This window comes from Caloenas nicobarica, chromosome 34, assembly GCF_036013445.1.
Source record: "Caloenas nicobarica isolate bCalNic1 chromosome 34, bCalNic1.hap1, whole genome shotgun sequence".
Classification (NCBI taxonomy): Eukaryota; Metazoa; Chordata; class Aves; order Columbiformes; family Columbidae; genus Caloenas; species Caloenas nicobarica.
The window spans coordinates 217,662-235,231 of record NC_088278.1 but is presented as its reverse complement, the minus strand read 5'-3'; the positions used below and the strand labels follow the sequence as shown (position 1 = coordinate 235,231).

The following is a 17,570-nucleotide window of genomic DNA, read 5'->3' as shown; positions in this document are numbered from 1 at the left end:
ATTTGCATAATCCCCGCTCCGCCGCGGCTCGTTAGCCCGCAGCTAATTGGCGCACCATGGATTTGCATAATCACCCTCCCGTTGGCAGCTCGCGGCTCATTTGCGCATTTGATTGATTGATTAATTCATTTGCAGGCCGGGGGGGGGGGGGCGGCTCATTTGCGCGTCGCTCGTTAGCGGCTCATTTGCACGCCGCTCATTTGCACGGAGCTCATTTGCATAGGCCACGCCCCCCACCTCCCCGTGTACAAAGCAGCTGCTTTATTGATTGCTTTAGTGCTCGTTAGCGTACATTCAAACCCGCCTCGTCCTCGTTTGCATATCGCGTGATGCTCGTTTGCATGTGGCTCATTTGCATACGCTTAATTATTGCCCGGAGAAGGAAGAGAAATTGCTCGTGCGCCGCGGAGAACCCGTTCCGGGGCTTTTTCGCCCCAAAATGACCCGTCGGCCCCCGCAGCAGCTTCGGCCCATGCAAAGGGGGCGGGGCCTCGGGGGAAGGGGCGTGGCCTCGGGGGAAGGGGCGTGGCCTCGGGGGAAGGGGCGTGGCCCCGGGTGGGAGGGGCCACAGGGGGAGTGAAGGGGGGAGGAGGGGGCGTGGCCTCCCCTGGGGTGTGGGCGGGGCCAGGGCGGAGGGGGCGTGGCTGGGGGGGTGTGGGCGTGGCTTGGGGGGGTTGTGGGCGGGGCTACTCGGCCACCTGCACCCCCGCGCAGTTTTCTTTGCTCTCCGACGTGATGGCCAAATATTCCGAGCTGGGGGCAGGGGGGTGTGTGTGGGGGGGGGGGGAAATGGGGACCCTGGAATACCCCACACCCCCCCACCACCCATCACTCCCCCCTTAGCCCCGCCCCTCCCTTGGCCCCGCCCCCGTTATCCCCGCCCCCTCCCCAATGTCCCCGCCCCCTCCCCATTGTCCCTCTCCCCCCCTTAGCCCCGCCCCCTCCCTTGGCCCCGCCCCCTCCCTTAGCCCCACCCCCTCCCCTGGCCCGCCCCCTCCCTTGGCCCCACCCCTTCCCTTCGCCCCGCCCCCTCCCTATGCCCCGCCCCCTTCCCTTAGTCCCGCCCCCAATGTCCCCACCCCCTTGTCCCCGCCCCTTCCCCATTGTCCACGCCCCCTTAGCCCCGCCCCCTCCCCAATGTCCCCACCCCCCTTGTCTCCTCCCCCTCCCTTGTCCCCGCCCCCCCCATGTCCCCGCCCCCTCCCCAATGCCCCCGCCCCCCCCATGTCCCCGCCCCCTCCCCAATGTCCCCGCCCCCCCCATGTCCGCCCGTCTCTCACGCGCTGTCGGGGGGCGGCGCGGCGGCCGCCACCTTGCGGTAGCAGTAGAGCATCTCGGCCGCCAGCCAGAGCGTCAGCACCACGATCAGCACGTACATCAGGATCTCGGACACGATGGACGCCAGGTCCCGGCGCGCTGCCGCACACGGGGCTCGAACCCGCGGCCCCGGGGACGGGGACACACACACCACCCCCCCCCCCATCCCCGACCAGGAAGCCCCGCCCCCTCCGGAAGCCCCGCCCCCTGCACCACACTGTGATGCCCCCCCTGTGTGGCCACGCCCCCTTTCGGCGGCAGGCCACGCCCACCCCAGGGGGCAACGCCCCCAAGGGCAGGGCCAGGCCACGCCCCCTTCAGCCACCTCCATATCCCACCCGAGGCCACACCCACCTCCCAAGCCACGCCCCCAGCCCAAGCCACGCCCCCTCAAGCCTCCCCATTATCCCTCCATACCCCAAGCCCCCGCCCCCTCCCCAAGCCCCGCCCCCAAGGCCCCGCCTACCCTTCAGGCCACGCCCACCCAAAGCCATCCCCCACCCAAGCCACGCCCCCTAACTCAAACCACGCCCCCTCCAGCCTCCCCATAACCCCATATCACAAGCCCCGCCCCTTCCCCAAGCCCTGCTCCAAGCTCCGCCCACCCCAGGCCACGCCCACCCCTAGCCACGCCCCCATCCCAAGCCACACCCTCTAACCCAAGCCCCGCCCCCTCCAGGCTCCCCATTACCCCATATGACAAGCCCCACCCCTTTCCCCAAGCCCCGCCCCCTCCCCAAGCCCTGCCCCAAGCCTCGCCCCCTCCCCAAGCCCCGCCCCTCCAAGCCCCACCCCTTTTCCCAAGCCCCGCCCCTCCCCAAGCCACGCCCCCTCCCCAAGCCCCGCCCCCACCCCAAGCCACGCCCCTTCCCCCAAGCCCCACCCCTCTCCCAAGCCCCCCCTTCCCCAAGCCTCGCCCCTCCCCAAAGCCCCGCCCCCTCCACGCCACGCCCCCTCCACGCCACGCCCCCGCCAAGCCCCGCCCCCTCGCCAAGCCCCGCCCCTTTCGCCAAGCCCCGCCCACCCGTCTCCACGACGGCCAAGCGCAGCGTCTTGTTGCGGGCCAGGCTGTAGACGTAGCCCTCGAACGTGAGGTTGCGGCGCAGGCGGCACACGTAGAGCCCGGCGTGGGGGCGCCCCACGGCCGACAGCCGCACGGACAGGTCCTGCAGGTCCCGCGTGCCCCGCGAGCCGTTCCAGGACAGCACCCCGAGAAACGGGCCCGGGGCCACCCACTGCCCCTCCTCCGGGCTGTACTGCAGGATCTGCCGCACCAGTAACAACCAGTAAGGACCAGTGACCTCGCTGCTGGACTCCCAGAGCCGCCTCGGTGCCTCCCTGGGGCCTCCCAGTAACCCCCAGTACACCCCGGTGTCTCCCCAGTATCCCCCAGTACACCCCAGTGTCCCTCCAGTATCTCCCAGTGTCTCCCCAGTATCTCCCAGTACACCCCAGTGTCCCTCCAGTATCTCCCAATGTCTCCCCAGTATCTCCCAGTATCCCCCAGTACACCCCAGTGTCTCCCCAGTATCCCCCAGTAACCCCCAGTACACCCCAGTGTCCCTCCAGTATCTCCCAGTGTCTCCCCAGTATCTCCCAGTACACCCCAGTGTCTCCCCAGTATCCCCCAGTATCTCCCAGTAACCCCCAGTACACCCCAGTGTCTCCCCAGTACACCCCAGTGTCTCCCCAGTATCCCCCAGTAGCCCCCAGTACACCCCAGTGTCCCTCCAGTATCTCCCAGTATCCCCCAGTACACCCCAGTGTCTCCCCAGTGTCCCCCAGTGTCTCCCCAGTATCCCCCAGTACACCCCAGTATCCCCCAGTACACCCCAGTGTCTCCCCAGTATCCCCCAGTACACCCCAGTGTCTCCCCAGTATCTCCCCAGTATCCCCCAGTACACCCCAGTGTCTCCCCAGTATCCCCCAGTACACCCCAGTGTCTCCCCAGTATCTCCCCAGTATCCCCCAGTACACCCCAGTGTGTCCCCAGTAACCCCCAGTACACTCCAGTGTCTCCCCAGTGTCCCCCAGTACACCCCAGTGTCTCCCCAGTAGCCCCCAGTACACCCCAGTGTCTCCCCAGTATCTCCCCAGTATCCCCCAGTACACCCCAGTGTCTCCCCAGTATCCCCCAGTACACCCCAGTGTCTCCCCAGTATCTCCCCAGTATCCCCCAGTACACCCCAGTGTCTCCCCAGTATCTCCCCAGTATCCCCCAGTACACCCCAGTGTCTCCCCAGTATCCCCCAGTACACCCCAGTGTCTCCCCAGTATCTCCCCAGTATCCCCCAGTACACCCCAGTGTCTCCCCAGTAACCCCCAGTACACTCCAGTGTCTCCCCAGTGTCCCCCAGTACACCCCAGTGTCTCCCCAGTAGCCCCCAGTACACCCCAGTGTCTCCCCAGTATCTCCCCAGTATCCCCCAGTACACCCCAGTGTCTCCCCAGTATCCCCCAGTACACCCCAGTGTCTCCCCAGTATCTCCCCAGTATCTCCCAGTACACCCCAGTGTCTTTCCAGTATCCCCCAGTAACCCCCAGTACACCCCAGTGTCTCCCCAGTATCCCCCAGTAACCCCCAGTACACCCCAGTGTCTCCCCAGTAACCCCCAGTACACTCCAGTGTCTCCCCAGTGTCCCCCAGTGTCTCCCCAGTATCCCCCAGTAACCCCCAGTACAACCCAGTGTCCCCCTGCTAACTCCCAGTACACCCTCAGTGTCCCTCCCAGTATCTCCCAGTAGCCCCCAGTGTCTCCCAATACACTCCAGTGTCTCCCAGTAGCCCCCAGTGTCTCCCAGTAACCCCCAGAGTCCCCAAGTGCCTCCTACTGTCCTCCTAAAGTCCCCCCAGTCCCTCCCAGTCCTTCCCAAATCTCTCCCAGTACCCCTCCAGTACCTCCCAGTACTGCCCCAGTCCATCCCAGTGCCTTCATACGCACCTATAACGCCCCTCCAGCCCCTCCCAGTGCCACTCTATCACCCTCCCAGTGCCCCCCAGTCTCTCCCAGTACCATCCCAGTGCCTCCCAGGACTGTCCCAGTCCATCCCAGCACCTTCATATGCCCCCGTAATACTCCTCCAGTCCCTCCCAGTGCTTCCCAGTGCCCCCACAGCTTCTCACGCTGCCCTCCCTGTCCCTCCCAGTCCCTCCCAGTGCTCCCAGTACCTTCTGGAACTGGGGCTCCCCCTCCCCACGGAAGAACCACTCGCCCTCAGCCTGGGCCGGGGTCTCGCTGCGGCGCTTGCAGGCGATGCAGAGCAGGCGGAACGGCTCCCCCAAAACCGCCTCGGTCCCCGACGCCACCTCCACGCAGCCCCCCTGGGCCCCCCCGGCTGGGGAGGGGGACAAGGGACACGGGGCGGGGGGGGGGGTCACCCCAAGTCTTGGGGACACCCAAAAACGGCCAAAAGCCCCCCCAAAATCTGCTCCTCATAGCCCCAAAAGTGACAGGACATCAGGTCTACCCCAAAGGTGACGGGAGACCACGTCTACCCCAAAAGTGAAGGGGACCAGGTCTACCCTGTATCTCCTGTATGTGGGACAATGTCTACCCCATATTTCCCAATTCGGAACTGGGGGGGATAAGGGGCACTCCCAGACCCTCCGGCTGGACAGGGGGAGAAGTGACACGGGGGAGGTCACCCCAAGTCTTGGGAGCACCCCGAAGTGGCCAAAATCCCCCCAAAATCCATCTCCCTGGAACCCCAAAAGTGACAAGAAACCAGGTCTACCCTGAAAGGGACACCAATAAGATACAGGGGCACCCCCAGACCCCCCCCTTGGGCCCCCCCAGCTGGTGAGGGGGACAAGCGACATGAGGGGGTCACCCCAAGTCTTGAGGACACCCAAAAGTGCCAACAATCACCCCAAAAATTCGATCCCTAGAGCCCCAAAAGTGACGGGACACCAGGTCTATGCCCACATACTCTCCCAATTGGGAAAGGAGGGGACACACATAGCGGCACCCCCACACCCCCCTCAAGCCCCCCAAAATTAAGGGGGAGGACAAAGGACAAAGGGGGGTCACCCCAAGTCTTGGGGACACCCAAAAGTGGCCAAAACCCCCCCTAAAATCCCCTCCGCCAGAACCCCAAAAGTGAGGGACACCAGGTCTACCCCAAAAGTGAGGGACACCAGGTCTACCCCGTATCTCCCAATCGGGGGGCTATGGGGCACCCCCAGATCCCCCCTGCGCCTCCCTGGCTTGGGGGGGGAAAAAGGACACGCGGGGGGTCACCCCAAGTCTTGAGGACACCCAGAAGTGGCCAAAGTCCCCCCCAAAATCCCCCCCTGCCAGAACCCCAAAAGTGAGGGACACCAGGTCTACCCGAAAAGTGAGGGACACCAGGTCTACCCCCTATCTCCCAAATAGGAATCGGGTGGAACAGCGTGGTGGCACTTGGAAGGGGGTTGGGGACACTGGGACACTGCGGCAGGGACAGGTGACACCGCGCGGGGGGGGAAGGGGAGGGGGGGGTGACACTGCGGAGGTGACAGGGGCCGGGATGGGGACAGCGGGGGTGGCACTGGGGGGGGGGTGACACTTTTGGGGGGGTCAGGGGACACTTGAAAGGGGAAGGTGACACTGGGGGGGGGGAACATGGGACACTTGAGGGGGGGCAAGTGACACTTGGTGGGGGAGGTGACACTGAGGAGACAGGTGACACCACGGGGGGGGTGAGGGGACACTTTGGGGGGGGACAAGTGACACTTTGGGGGGGTCCCGGCCTCACTCACCCATGAGGAGCCCGAGGAGCAGCGAGAGGCCGCCGAGCAACATGGCGGGTCCGGTTCGGGTCCGGTTCGGCTGAGTTCGGCTCTTTCCGGAAGGGTTCGGCCTCGGTTCGGGTGGCTTCGGGTCCGGTTCGGGTCCTTTCGGGTCCGGTTAGGCACCGGTTCGGCTGAGTTCGGCTCTTTCCGGAAGGGTTCGGCCTCGGTTCGGGTGGCTTCGGGTCCGGTTCGGGTCCTTTCGGGTCGGTTAGGCACCGGTTCGGCTGAGTTCGGCTATTTCCGACCCGGTTCCGCTGCCTTCGGCCGGGTTCGGGTCTCTCCGGCCCCCGGTTCCCGGCGGGTTCGGGTCTCTCCGGCCCCGGTTCGGTCTCTCCGGGCCCGGCCCGTTCCTCAGCGTCGCTCCGTCCCCCCTCAGCCCCCTGCCTGGGCCATGGGCCCCTCCCCCGCAGGACGCCGGGGTCCCTCGGAGGGGGAGGAGGGGAGCGGGGAGCGGGAGATGGGCCCGGGACGAGCCGGCGGCCGGTTCAAGGCATGGCCGGCCCGCGGCGGCCGGCGGCGGCTCCTTCGGGGCAGTTCGGCTCCGTTCGGCTGCGCTCGGCTCCGGTTCGGGTCGGGTCCGGCTCCACTCGGGTCGGATTCGGCTGCAGTTCGGCTGCGGCTCGGGCCGGGTTCGGCTCCGCTCGGCTCCGTTCGGCTCCGCTCGGGTCGTGTTCGGCTCCGTTCGGCTCCGTTCGGCTCCGTTCGGCTCCGTTCGGCTCCGTTCGGCTCCGCTCGGCTCCGTTCGGCTCCGTTCGGCTCCGTTCGGCTCCGCTCGGGTCGTGTTCGGCTCCGCTCGGCTCCGTTCGGCTCCGCTCGGCGCAGTGCGGCGCCAGGGGGCGGGGCCGCCACCTGCCGTGACGCACCGAGGGGGCGGGGCCTGAGCCCCCCCACGTCCCCAAAGCCACCCCCAGTGTCCCCGAGAATGTCCCCAGGGTTGTCGTCCCCAAGTTTGTGCCCGTGTCTCCAAGATCGCCCCTGGGGACCCCCCCGCCATGTCCCCAAGGGTGTCCCCATGGCCCCAAATGGCCCCACAGGACATCACCGGGCTGTCCCCATGTCCCCGAGGGTGTCCCCATGTCCCCAAGGGTGTCCCCATGGCCCCACGGACACCCCGAGATGGTCCCCATGCTCCCTAAGTTGTCCCCATATCCCCATGGACATCCCAAGCTTGTCCCCACGGACACCCCGAAGTTGTCCCCGTGTCCCCAGCGGTGTCCCCAGCTCCCCAAGGCTGCCCCATGTCCCCCCCAGGCTGTCCCCATGTCCCCAGGGTTGTCCCCATGGACATCCCAAGCTTGTCCCCATGGCCCCAGAGTTGTCCCCATGGCCACCTCAAGGTTGTCCCCATGGCCCCAGAGTTGTCCCCATGGCCCCAGAGTTGTCCCCATGGACACCCCAAGGTTGTCCCCATGGCCCCAGAGTTATCCCCATGGCCACCCCTATGTCCCCAGGGTTGTTCCCAAGCTTGTCCCCATGGCCCCATAGACATCTCAAGGTTGTCCCCATGTCCCCAAGGTTGTCCCCATATCCCCATGGACATCCCAAGCTTGTCCCCATGCCCCCTAATTTGTCCCCATGGTTGTCCCCAAATGGCTCCATAGACACCCCAAGATTGTCCCCAAGCTTGTCCCCATGTCCCCAAGCAGCCCCAGGACACCCGGCTGGTGCCTCTTGAGCTTTTATTGGGTGCAGGGGTGGGGGGGGATGAAGGTCCCGGTTTGTCCCCAACGTCCCCGAGGCGTCACTTGTAGAACTCGTGCTCCTGCTCGTCCTTCTTGATGACCGTCTTGTAGGCCTTCTCAAAGTCCTTGGCCAGCACGATGTAGCGGTTCTCGCGCACCGCCAGCATCCCGCCCTGGGGACAGGGCCACCGTGTCACCCCCTGTCACCCTCACCGCCCTGGGAGGTCACCTGTGTCACCTCCAGCCACCTCCACCAAGACCTTGGGTTGGGCCACCAGGTCTACCCAGCTCAACTCCATTATCCCGGCAACAGGTCATTCTGTCACCTCCTGTCACCCCCACCACCTTGGGGACAGGTCACCCTGTCACCTGTGTCACCCTCGGTCACCCTCACCGCCCTGTGACGTCATTTGTGTCACTTCCAGCCACCTCCACCAAGACCTTGGGCTGGGCCACCAGGTCTACCCAGCTCAGCCCAGGTCATTGCAGCCAACATGGGCACCTTGGGGACAGGTCATTGCTGTGTCACCCTGGTCACCTGTGTCACCTCTGCCACCCCTGTCACGTCCTGAGACCCCCACAACTCTGGGGACAGGCTGTGGTGTCACCTGTGTCACCCACAGCCACCTCAACCAAGACCTTGGGCTGGGCCACCAGGTCTACCCAGCTCAAGCCAGGTCATTGCAGCCAACATGGGCACCTTGGGGACGGGTCATTGCTGTGTCACCCTGGTCACCTGTGTCACCTCTGCCACCCCTGTCATGTCCTGAGACCCCCACAACTCTGGGGACAGGCTGTGGTCACCATGTGACCTGTGTCACCTCCACCAAGACCTTGGGTTGGGCCACCAGGTCTACTCAAGTCATTCAGCCAACAGGCACCTTGGGGACAGGCCACAGTGTCACCTCCTGTCACCTCCAGCATGCTGGGGACAGGTCACCGCTGTGTCACCGTGTCACCCGGGTCACCCCCTGCCACCCTCAGCACCCTGTGGTGTCACCTGTGTCACCTCCAGCCACCTCCACCAAGGCCTTGGGTTGGGCCACCAGGTCTACCCAGCTCAAGCCAGGTCATCCTGAGACCCCCGACACCCTGGGGACAGGTGATTGTCACCTCTGTCACCCCCACCACCTTGGGGACAGGCCACCCTGCCACCTGTGTCACCTCCAAGCCCTTGGGATGGGCCACCAGGTCACCTCCAGCCAACCTGGGGACATGTCACCTGTGTCACCTCCTGTCACCCCCGCCACCCTGGGGACAAAGGGCCGTGTCCCCTGCAGCCACCCCTGGCACCCCATGTCCCCAGGTGTCCCCAACTGTCCCCAAGTGTCCCCGTGTCACCCACCTCCTGGCAGATGGAGTTGATGTCAGCCCCCGAGATCTTGTCCGGCCGCGCCACATCTTGGGGAGGGGGTGTCAAGGAAACGTCCCCTCTGGGTGTCACCTCCTCCCTTGTCCCCTCCTCGGTGTCACCTCCCTGTCCCCGAGCTCCCCCCGCCACCCTCGGCTTGGCCCCTCGTGTCCCCATGGGGTCCCTGGTGTCCCCATGGGGTCCCCAATGTCCTTCTTTGGTCCCTTGATGGGCCCCTAATGTCCCTGATGTCCCCATGTGGTCACTGATGTCCCCACGGGGTCCCCAATGTCCCCTGGGGTCACCCCCGTCCCTCTTTGGTCCCTTGATGTCCCCCGATGTCCCTTGGGCTCCTCGATGTCCCCATTGGGTCGCCTATGTCCCCATGGGGTCCCCAACCCTCCCTTGATGTCCCCACGGTATCTTGATGACCCCATGGGGTCCCTGATGTCCCCATGGGGTCCCCAACCCTCCCTGATGTCCCCACGGTATCTTGATGACCCCATGGGGTCCCTGATGTCCCCATGGGGTCCCCAACCCTCCCTGATGTCCCCACGGTATCTTGATGACCCCATGGGGTCCCCGATGTCCCCACGGGGTCCCCGATGTCCCCGGATACAATCCTCCAGGTCGACCTCCTCGGAGAGGTTCATCTTGCCAGTGATGGTGGAGAAGATGAGGCGCTTCTGGCGCCGGTCGGGCAGCGGGAACTCGATCTTGCGGTCCAGGCGGCCCGGGCGGAGCAGGGCGGGGTCCAGCGTGTCCGCCCGGTTGGTGGCCATGATCACCTGGGGGGGACACGGGGGTCACCGTCACCATGGGGGACCCATGGGACCTCCTAGAATCCATGGGAGCTCCATAGAAGTCAAGAGAACTCCATATGAGTCAATGGACCTCCATACAAGTCAAGGGACCAACCAAGAACCTTGAGGAACCCAACAGCACCTTGAGGTGCCACCAGCAGCCTGGGGACAGGGGGGGACACGTGGGTGTCACCATCACAGTGGAGGACCCATGGGACCTCCCAGAACCCATGGGACCTCTCGGGACACCCACAGCACCCTAGGAACCCACCAGAACCTCAAGGGTCCCACGAGCACCCACAGGACCCAACCAGCACCCTTGGGTGTCCTTAGAACCTCAGAGAACTCGCCAGCACCTCGAGGTCCCCACCAGCACCCTGAGGTCCCTTCCCCACCCATGGGACCCCCCCCCAGCACCCATGGGTGCCCACCTTGACGTTGACATTCTGGTCAAATCCGTCCATTTGGTTGAGGAGCTCCAGGAGGATCCGTTGGACCTCCCGGTCAGCTGTGGGGAAGGGGAGGGGACATGGGTGGGGGTGACACCCATGGGTCCCCCCAACAGCACCCACTGCCCACCCAACGTGTCCCCAACCCAACCGTCATCTTCTCCAATGGCTTCCTGACCCCAAACCAAAGTCCAGGAGCCACCAACGTGCCTCCAAAACCCAACCGTGATCACCTCCAATGAGTTCTTGACCCCAAACCAAGGTCTTGGGGACATCAATGTGTCCCCAACCCAACCGTGACCTTCACCAGAAGGTCCTTGACCCCCACCCATGGTCTTGGGGACATCAAGGTGTCCCCAAACCCAACCATGAGGTTCTCCAATCGGTTCTTGACCCCAAACCAAGGGCCGAGAGCCACCAAGGTGTCCCCAACCCAACCATGATGTTCTCCAGAATGTTCCCCAACATCTTGGGGCCAAAGTGTCCCCAAAACCCAACCTTCAGGTTCTCCAATGGGTTCCTCACCCCAAACCAAGGGCCTAGAGCCTCCAAGGTGCCCCCAATACAACCATGACGTTCCCCAAGATCTCAGGGCCACCAAAGTGTCCCCAAAACCCAACCTTGATGTTCTCCAGAAGGTCCCTGACCCCCACCCATGGTCTTGGGGACATCAAGGTGTCCCCAAACCCAACCATGACGTTCTCCAATGGGTTCCTCACCCCAAACCAAGGGCCTAGGGCCACCAAGGTGTCCCCAACCCAACCACAACGTTCTCCAGGACGTTCCCCAAGATCTCGGGGCCACCCAAGCGTCCCCAAAACCCAACCATGAGGTTCTCCAGAAGGTTCTTGACCCCAAACCAAGGGCCTAGGGCCTCCAAGGTGTCCCCAACCCAACCATGACATTCTCCAGGATGTTCCCCAAGATCTCAGGGCCACCAAAGTGTCCCCAAAAGTCCCTGACCCCCACCCATGGCCCCGGATCCCCCCGGTGTCCCCGCGCCGAGGTCCCTCAGGTCGTCCCTGTGTCCCCTCACCCCCGGTCTGGGCATCGAAGCGCTTGGTGGCGATGGCGTCGATCTCGTCGATGAAGATGATGGCCGGCGCGTTCTCCTTGGCCAAGCGGAACACGTCCCGCACCATGCGGGGACCTTCCCCCAGGTACTTCTGCACGAACTCCGAGCCCACCACCCGGATGAAGGCGGCTGGGGTCGGGGGGGAGCACCCATGGGTGGGGTGTGGGTTGGTGGGACCTTGGGGTGGCCTTGGGTGCAGCCCTGGAGCTGCCCCGGGCACCCAAGGATCCCAGAACCCACCAGCACCCTTGGGTGTTCTCAGGACCTCAAGGGTCCCACCAGCACCCTGAGGTCCCACCAGGTCCCCAAGGACCCAACCAGCACCCTTGGGTGTCCTCAGAACCTCAATGGTCCCACCAGCACCTCAAGGGTCCCACCAGCACCCATGGGACCCCCAGAGCACCCAAAGAACCCACCAAGTCCCCAAGGACCCAACCAGCACCCTTGGGTGTCTTCAGAACCTCAAGGGTCCCACCAGCACCCATGGGGCCCCCACAGCACCCAAAGAACCCACCACTTCCCCAAGGACCCAACCAGCACCCCAAGGTCCCCTCAGATCCCACCAGGTCCCCAAGGACCCAACCAGCACCCTTGGGTGTCCTCAGAACCTCCAGGGTCCCACCAGCACCCCAAGGTCCCACCAGCACCCATGGGGCCCCCCATAGCACCCATGGGACCCACCGGCACCCTGAGGTCCCACCAGGTTCCCCCCAAGTCCCCAAGGACCCAACCAGCACCCTTGGGTGTCCTCAGAACCTCAAGAGTCCCACCAGCACCCTGAGGTCCCAACCACCACCCCGAGGTCCCACCAGGTCCCCCCCAGCACCCCGAGGTCCCCCCAGCACCCATGGGTGCCCACCTGTGGTGTGATGCGCCACGGCCTTGGCCAACATGGTCTTCCCGCAGCCCGGGGGGCCGTACATGAGGACGCCCCGCGGGGGGTCGATGCCGATCTGGGGGGGGGACACCCATGGGTGACGTCGCCCGAGGTCCCGCCCGCCCCCCACCCATGGGTGTCGCCCCCTCCCACCTGCTTGTAGAGCTCGAAGTGGGTGAGGGGCAGCTCGACGGCCTCGCGGACCTCCTGTTTCTGGATGTCCATCCCGCCGATGTCCGCGTACATCACGTCCGGCTTCTGGTCTGCAACGGGGGGGCGCCCATGGGTGCCCGTGACCACCCATGGGTGCTCAAGGGCCCCCGGGTCACCTGGGACCTTCTCCAGCCACAGGAGGTCCCCTGGGACCTTCTCCAGATGACGCTTGGGTGGCTCCGAGGATGGAGACCCAGCAACATTGGCCAAGAACCAAGGATGGAGACCCACCACCCATGGGTGCCCAAGGGCCCCTGGGCCACCTTGGGACTTTCTCCAACCACAGGAGTTCCCTTGGGACCTTCTCCAGATGATGCTTGGGTGGCTCCAAGGCTGGAGACCCACCACCCGTGGTCAAGGACCAGACCTGGAGACCCATTACCGTTGGTCAACGACCAAGGTTGGAGACCCATCACCCATGGGCAAAGGCAAAGGATGGAGACCCACCACCCATGTGATGGACCCAACGTCCTCCACACCTTCTCCAACCACTGGAGCTCCCTTGGGACCTTCTCCAACCACAGGAGGTCCCTTGGGACCTTCTCCAGATGACGCTTGGGTGGCTCCAAGGCTGGAGACCCATCACCCGTGGTCAAGGACCAGACCTGGAGACCCATTACCGTTGGTCAACGACCAAGGTTGGAGACCCATCACCCATGGGCAAAGGCAAAGGATGGAGACCCACCACCCATGTGATGGACCCAACGTCCTCCACACCTTCTCCAACCACTGGAGCTCCCTTGGGACCTTCTCCAACCACTGGAGGTCCCTTGGGACCTTCTCCAGATGACGCTTGGGTGGCTCCAAGGCTGGAGACCCATCGCCCATGGTCAAGGACCAAGGATGGAGACCCATCACTGTTGGTCAATGACCAAGGTGGGAGACCCATCACCCATGGTCAAGGACCAGACCTGGAGACCCATCACTGTTGTCCAAAGACAAAGGATGGAGACCCACCACCCTTGGTGATGGACCCAACGTCCTCCAGACCTTCTCCAACCACTGGAGGTCCCTTGAGACCTTCTCCAGACGACGGTTGGGTGGCTCTAAGGATGGAGACTCGCGGTGCCGTTGTCTCACCTGACGTGAGCATCATGATGCTGCTGTCGGCCTCGGGGGGCAGCACGTCCACCAGCGCGTTGCTGTGTTTGTGTAGGGCCACCGAGGCATTGGGCTTCAGCAGCTCCCGGTCGATGGTGCTCAGGATGCGCACGTAGTAGTTGGAACCTGCCCCGGGGTCAAGGTCAAGGTGGTGACCACGGGGGACCTTCCACGGGGCGGGGTTGAGGGGGATTGGGTGGGGAAATGGGGCTTCGGGAGCTTCGGAAATGGGGTTTGGGGTCACGACTATGTACCCACCACCCAAGAACCTTCTCCGTGTCCATAACTACGTACCCACCACCCAGAACCTTCGCACAGACCCATCCTGATGTGCCCACCACCCAAGAACCTTCTCCCGTGTCCATAACTATGTCCCCACCACCCCGAACCTTCTCCCATGTCCACCGCCATGTCCCCACCACCCTGAACCTTCTCCCACGTCCATCCCCACAACCATCTCCCATGTCCATAACCACGTCCCCGCCACCCAGAACCTTCTCCCAGACCCATCCTGATGTGCCCACCACCCCGAATCTTCTCCCACGTCCATAACTACGTCCCCACCACCCCGAACCTTCTCCCGTGTCCATCCCCACGTCCCCACCACCCTGAACCTTCTCCCAGGCCCATCCTGATGTGCCCACCACCCTGAACCTTCTCCCACATCCATAACCATGCCCCCACCACCCACAACCTTCTCCTGTGTCCGTAACTATGTACCCACCACCCTGAACCTTCTCCCCCACCCATCCCCATGTCCCCACCACCCCGAACCTTCTCCCATGTCCATCCCCACGTCCCCACCCCACCGTGTCCCCGTCCCCCGCGCCGTCGCCTCCCTGACCGGTGGTGGAGCCCACGATGGCCGTGTTCTGGTCCACGGCCTCCAGGAACTGCCCAATGACCAGGGGGATGCTCTGGATCCTCTTCACCTCCTCCTGCGCGTGGAGAAACTCCTTCTTGAGGTTCTTCTGCTCGTCCTTGATGTACTCCTCCTGCACCTCCAGGAACTCCAGCTCCTGCTGCAGCTTCTGAGGGGACAATGGGGACATCGGGGACCTCCCTGGACCTTCTGCTGCCTGTCCCACCACGCCTGAGGTTCCGTCTTCTACTTGAACCTTCTCAACGTCCATCTTCTCACCCTGGACCTTCTCAACCTCCACTTTCTCCACCTTAAACCTTCTCAACCTCTATCTCCTGCCCCTTGGACCTTCTCAAGCTCCACGTTCTACCCCTTGAACCTTCTCAATTTCTACTTCCTGCCCCTTGGACCTTCTCAATCTTCATCTTTTCCATCCTGGACCTTCTCAACCTCCACGTTTTCCACCTTGGGTCATCTTAACCTTCATCTTCTCTCCCTTGGACCTTCTCAACCTCAACGCTTTTCAAGTTGCACCTTCTCAACCTCAACGTTCTTGAAGTTTCACCTTCTCAGCCTCAACGTTCTTCAAGTTGGACCTTCTCAACCTCAACACTCTTCAACTTGAACCTTCTCAATTTCCACCTCCCACCCCTTGGACCTTCTCAATCTTCATCTTCTCCATCCTGGACCTTCTCAATCTCCATCTCCTCTCCCTTGGACCTTCTGAACCTCAACCCTGGACCTTCTCAACCTCAGTCTTCTCCATCCTGGACCTTCTCCCCTTCACGTTTTTCACCTTGGACCTTCTCAACCTCAATCTCGTGCCCCTTGGACCTTCTCAACTTCAATGTTCTTCAATTTGGACCTTTTCAACTTCAACGTTCTTCAACTTGGACCTTCTCAACCTCAACGTTCTTGAACTTGAACCTTCCCAATCTTCACCTTCTCCATCCCGGACCTTCTCAATTTCCACCTCCCACCCCTTAGACCTTCTCAATCTTCATCTTCTCCATCCTGGACCTTCTCAACTTCCATCTCCTCCCCCTTGGACCTTCTGAACCCCAACCCTGGACCTTCTCAACCTCAGTCTTCTCCATCCTGGACCTTCTCCCCTTCCACGTTTTTCACCTTGGACCTTCTCAACCTCAACCTCCTGCCCCTTGGACCTTCTCAACCTCAACCTCCTGCCCCTTGAACCTTCTCAACCTCAACCTCCTGCTCCTTGGACCTTCTCAACTTCAGTGTTCTTCAACTTGGACCTTCTCAACCTCAACGTTCTTGACCTTGAACCTTCTCAATCTTCATCTTCTCCATCCCGGACCTTCTCAATTTCCACCTCCCACCCCTTAGACCTTCTCAATCTTCATCTTCTCCATCCTGGACCTTCTCAACCTCCATCTCCTCCCCCTTGGATCTTCTGAACCTCAACCCTGGACCTTCTCAACCTCAGTCTTCTCCATCCTGGACCTTCTCGCCTTCCACGTTTTTCACCTTGGACCTTCTCAACCTCCACGTTCTTCAACTTGGACCTTCTCAGCCTCAACCTCCTGCCCCTTGGACCTTCTCAACCTCAACCTCTTGCCCCTTGGACCTTCTCAACTTCAATGTTCTTCAACTTGGACCTTCTCAACCTCAACGTTCTTGAACTTGAACCTTCTCAAGCTCAACGTTCTTGAACTTGGACCTTCTCAATCTTCATCTTCTCCATCCTGGACCTTCTCAACCTCCATCTCCAGCCCCTCAGACCTTCCGAACCTCAACATTCTTCAATTCGAACCTTCTCAATTTCCGCCTCCCGCCCCTCGGACCTCCTGAAGCTCCACGTCCCCATTGTCCCCATGTCCCCATTGTCCCCATGTCCCCATTGTCCCCATGTCCCCATTGTCCCCTCACCTTGTACCGACTGTAAAGATCCTCCAGGTCCTCGGGTTCGGGCACCAGAAACGGCAGCGCTGGGGGGGGCCGGGGGGCGGCCAGAGCCGGGGGGTCCTCCTGGGAAAGGGGGGGGACCCCAAAATATGGGGGGGACCCCAAAATGTGAGGAGGGTCCTCCTGGGAAAGGGGGGACCCCAAAATTTGGTGGGGACCCAGAACATGGGGAGGGACCTAAAAAATGGGTGGGGGGGGGCAGTCGGGGATGGGGGGACCCAGAAATGGGGTGGGGACCCAGGCGTTCGGGAGGGGACCCAGGCGTTCGGGAGGGGGACCCAGGCGTTCAGGAGGGGGACCCAGGAGTTCGGGAGGGGGACCCAGGCGTTCGGGAAAGGACCCAGGAGTTCGGGAAGGGGACCCAGGCGTTCGGGAAGGGACCCAGGAGTTCGGGAAGGGGACCCAGGCGTTCGGGAAGGGACCCAGGAGTCCGGGAGGGACCCAGGAGTCTGGGTGGGACCCAGGACTTTGGGGAGGGGACCCAGGAATTCGGGGGGGACCCAGGAGTGTGGGAGCGACCCAGGAGTTCGGGAAGGGACCCAGGCGTTCGGGAAAGGACCCAGGCGTTCGGGAGGGACCCAGGCGTTTGGGAAGGGACCCAGGAGTTCGGGAAGGGACCCAGGAGTCCGGGTGGGACCCAGGAGTTCGGGGGGGGGGACCCAGGAATTCGGGGGGGACCCAGGAGTGTGGGAGGGACCCAGGCGTTCGGGAAGGGACCCAGGAGTTCGGGAGGCCCCACAATCTATGGGGAACACCCATTACCAGCGCTGGGTGGAGGGGGGGGGGGGGCACCAACGCTTTCCAAACGCCCCCCCCGCCCCTTTTATCCCCGCACCCCCCTCCGGGGGGGTCCCCCCCACCCCCTCCCGGTGTCCGCGGGGCTGCGGGGACCCCAAAAACTCCCCAAATCGCCCCAAAACGCGCGCCCCCCCCCCCCCCCCCCCCAAACCTGGGCCTTCTCGCCCAGCCCCAGCTCCTCCATGGTGACTGCGCGGCCGCGGGGGCTGCCGGGAAACAGGCGGACCCGCGGCGGCCGGAAACGCCGCCCGCCGCGACCGGAAACGCCGCCCGCGCGGGGCAGCACGGGAGTTGTAGCTCCCTGGGCCGCCATGTTGGCCGCGGTGAATTGGGGTTTTA

General features: G+C 63.4%; 3 protein-coding genes across 3 annotated transcripts in view; 1 reads left to right on the top strand and 2 right to left on the bottom strand.

Moving 5' to 3' along the window:
- Positions 1-240: 240 nt before the first annotated feature.
- On the bottom strand, positions 241-6,143 carry SCN1B (sodium voltage-gated channel beta subunit 1). Its single transcript, XM_065654704.1, has 5 exons — positions 6,059-6,143; positions 4,487-4,653; positions 2,342-2,582; positions 1,281-1,416; positions 241-753 (listed from the first exon to the last, which is right to left on the bottom strand). Exons 1-5 carry the CDS (start codon positions 6,099-6,101, stop codon positions 687-689), a joined length of 654 nt encoding a protein of 217 aa, XP_065510776.1. The 5' UTR covers positions 6,102-6,143; the 3' UTR covers positions 241-686.
- A 1,610-nt stretch (positions 6,144-7,753) lies between these two features.
- PSMC4 (proteasome 26S subunit, ATPase 4) lies at positions 7,754-17,480 on the bottom strand. The gene is made up of 11 exons (XM_065654703.1): positions 17,383-17,480; positions 16,398-16,496; positions 14,487-14,673; positions 13,622-13,768; positions 12,482-12,591; positions 12,311-12,404; positions 11,413-11,580; positions 10,359-10,435; positions 9,744-9,912; positions 9,119-9,174; positions 7,754-7,946 (listed from the first exon to the last, which is right to left on the bottom strand). Exons 1-11 carry the CDS (start codon positions 17,413-17,415, stop codon positions 7,833-7,835), a joined length of 1,254 nt encoding a protein of 417 aa, XP_065510775.1. The 5' UTR covers positions 17,416-17,480; the 3' UTR covers positions 7,754-7,832.
- Positions 17,398-17,570, top strand: part of ATP4A (ATPase H+/K+ transporting subunit alpha) — a 29,068-nt gene continuing 28,895 nt past the window's right edge. Inside the window, exon 1 of the mRNA XM_065654700.1 lies at positions 17,398-17,554. Within this exon, the coding sequence (XP_065510772.1) occupies positions 17,414-17,554 (141 nt within the window). The 5' untranslated portion in view covers positions 17,398-17,413. The remainder of the gene's footprint in view (positions 17,555-17,570) is intronic.

Bases quoted from the DNA above. Each gene is read 5' to 3' on its own strand.
- SCN1B (XM_065654704.1), bottom strand. From the start codon at position 6,101: ATGTTGCTCGGCGGCCTCTCGCTGCTCCTCGGGCTCCTCATGG. The intron at 4,654-6,058 runs GTGAGTGAGGCC...CCCCCTCCCCAG, and splicing joins GCTCCTCGGGCTCCTCATGG to CCGGGGGGGCCCAGGGGGGC. The intron at 1,417-2,341 runs GTGGGCGGGGCT...CGTGTGCGGCAG, and splicing joins CTTGGCCGTCGTGGAGACGG to CGCGCCGGGACCTGGCGTCC.
- PSMC4 (XM_065654703.1), bottom strand. From the start codon at position 17,415: ATGGAGGAGCTGGGGCTGGGCGAGAAGGCCCAG. The intron at 16,497-17,382 runs GTTTGGGGGGGG...CCCCTTTCCCAG, and splicing joins GGCTGGGCGAGAAGGCCCAG to GAGGACCCCCCGGCTCTGGC. The intron at 9,175-9,743 runs GTATCCGGGGAC...CCCCTCCCCAAG, and splicing joins GGAGGTCGACCTGGAGGATT to ATGTGGCGCGGCCGGACAAG.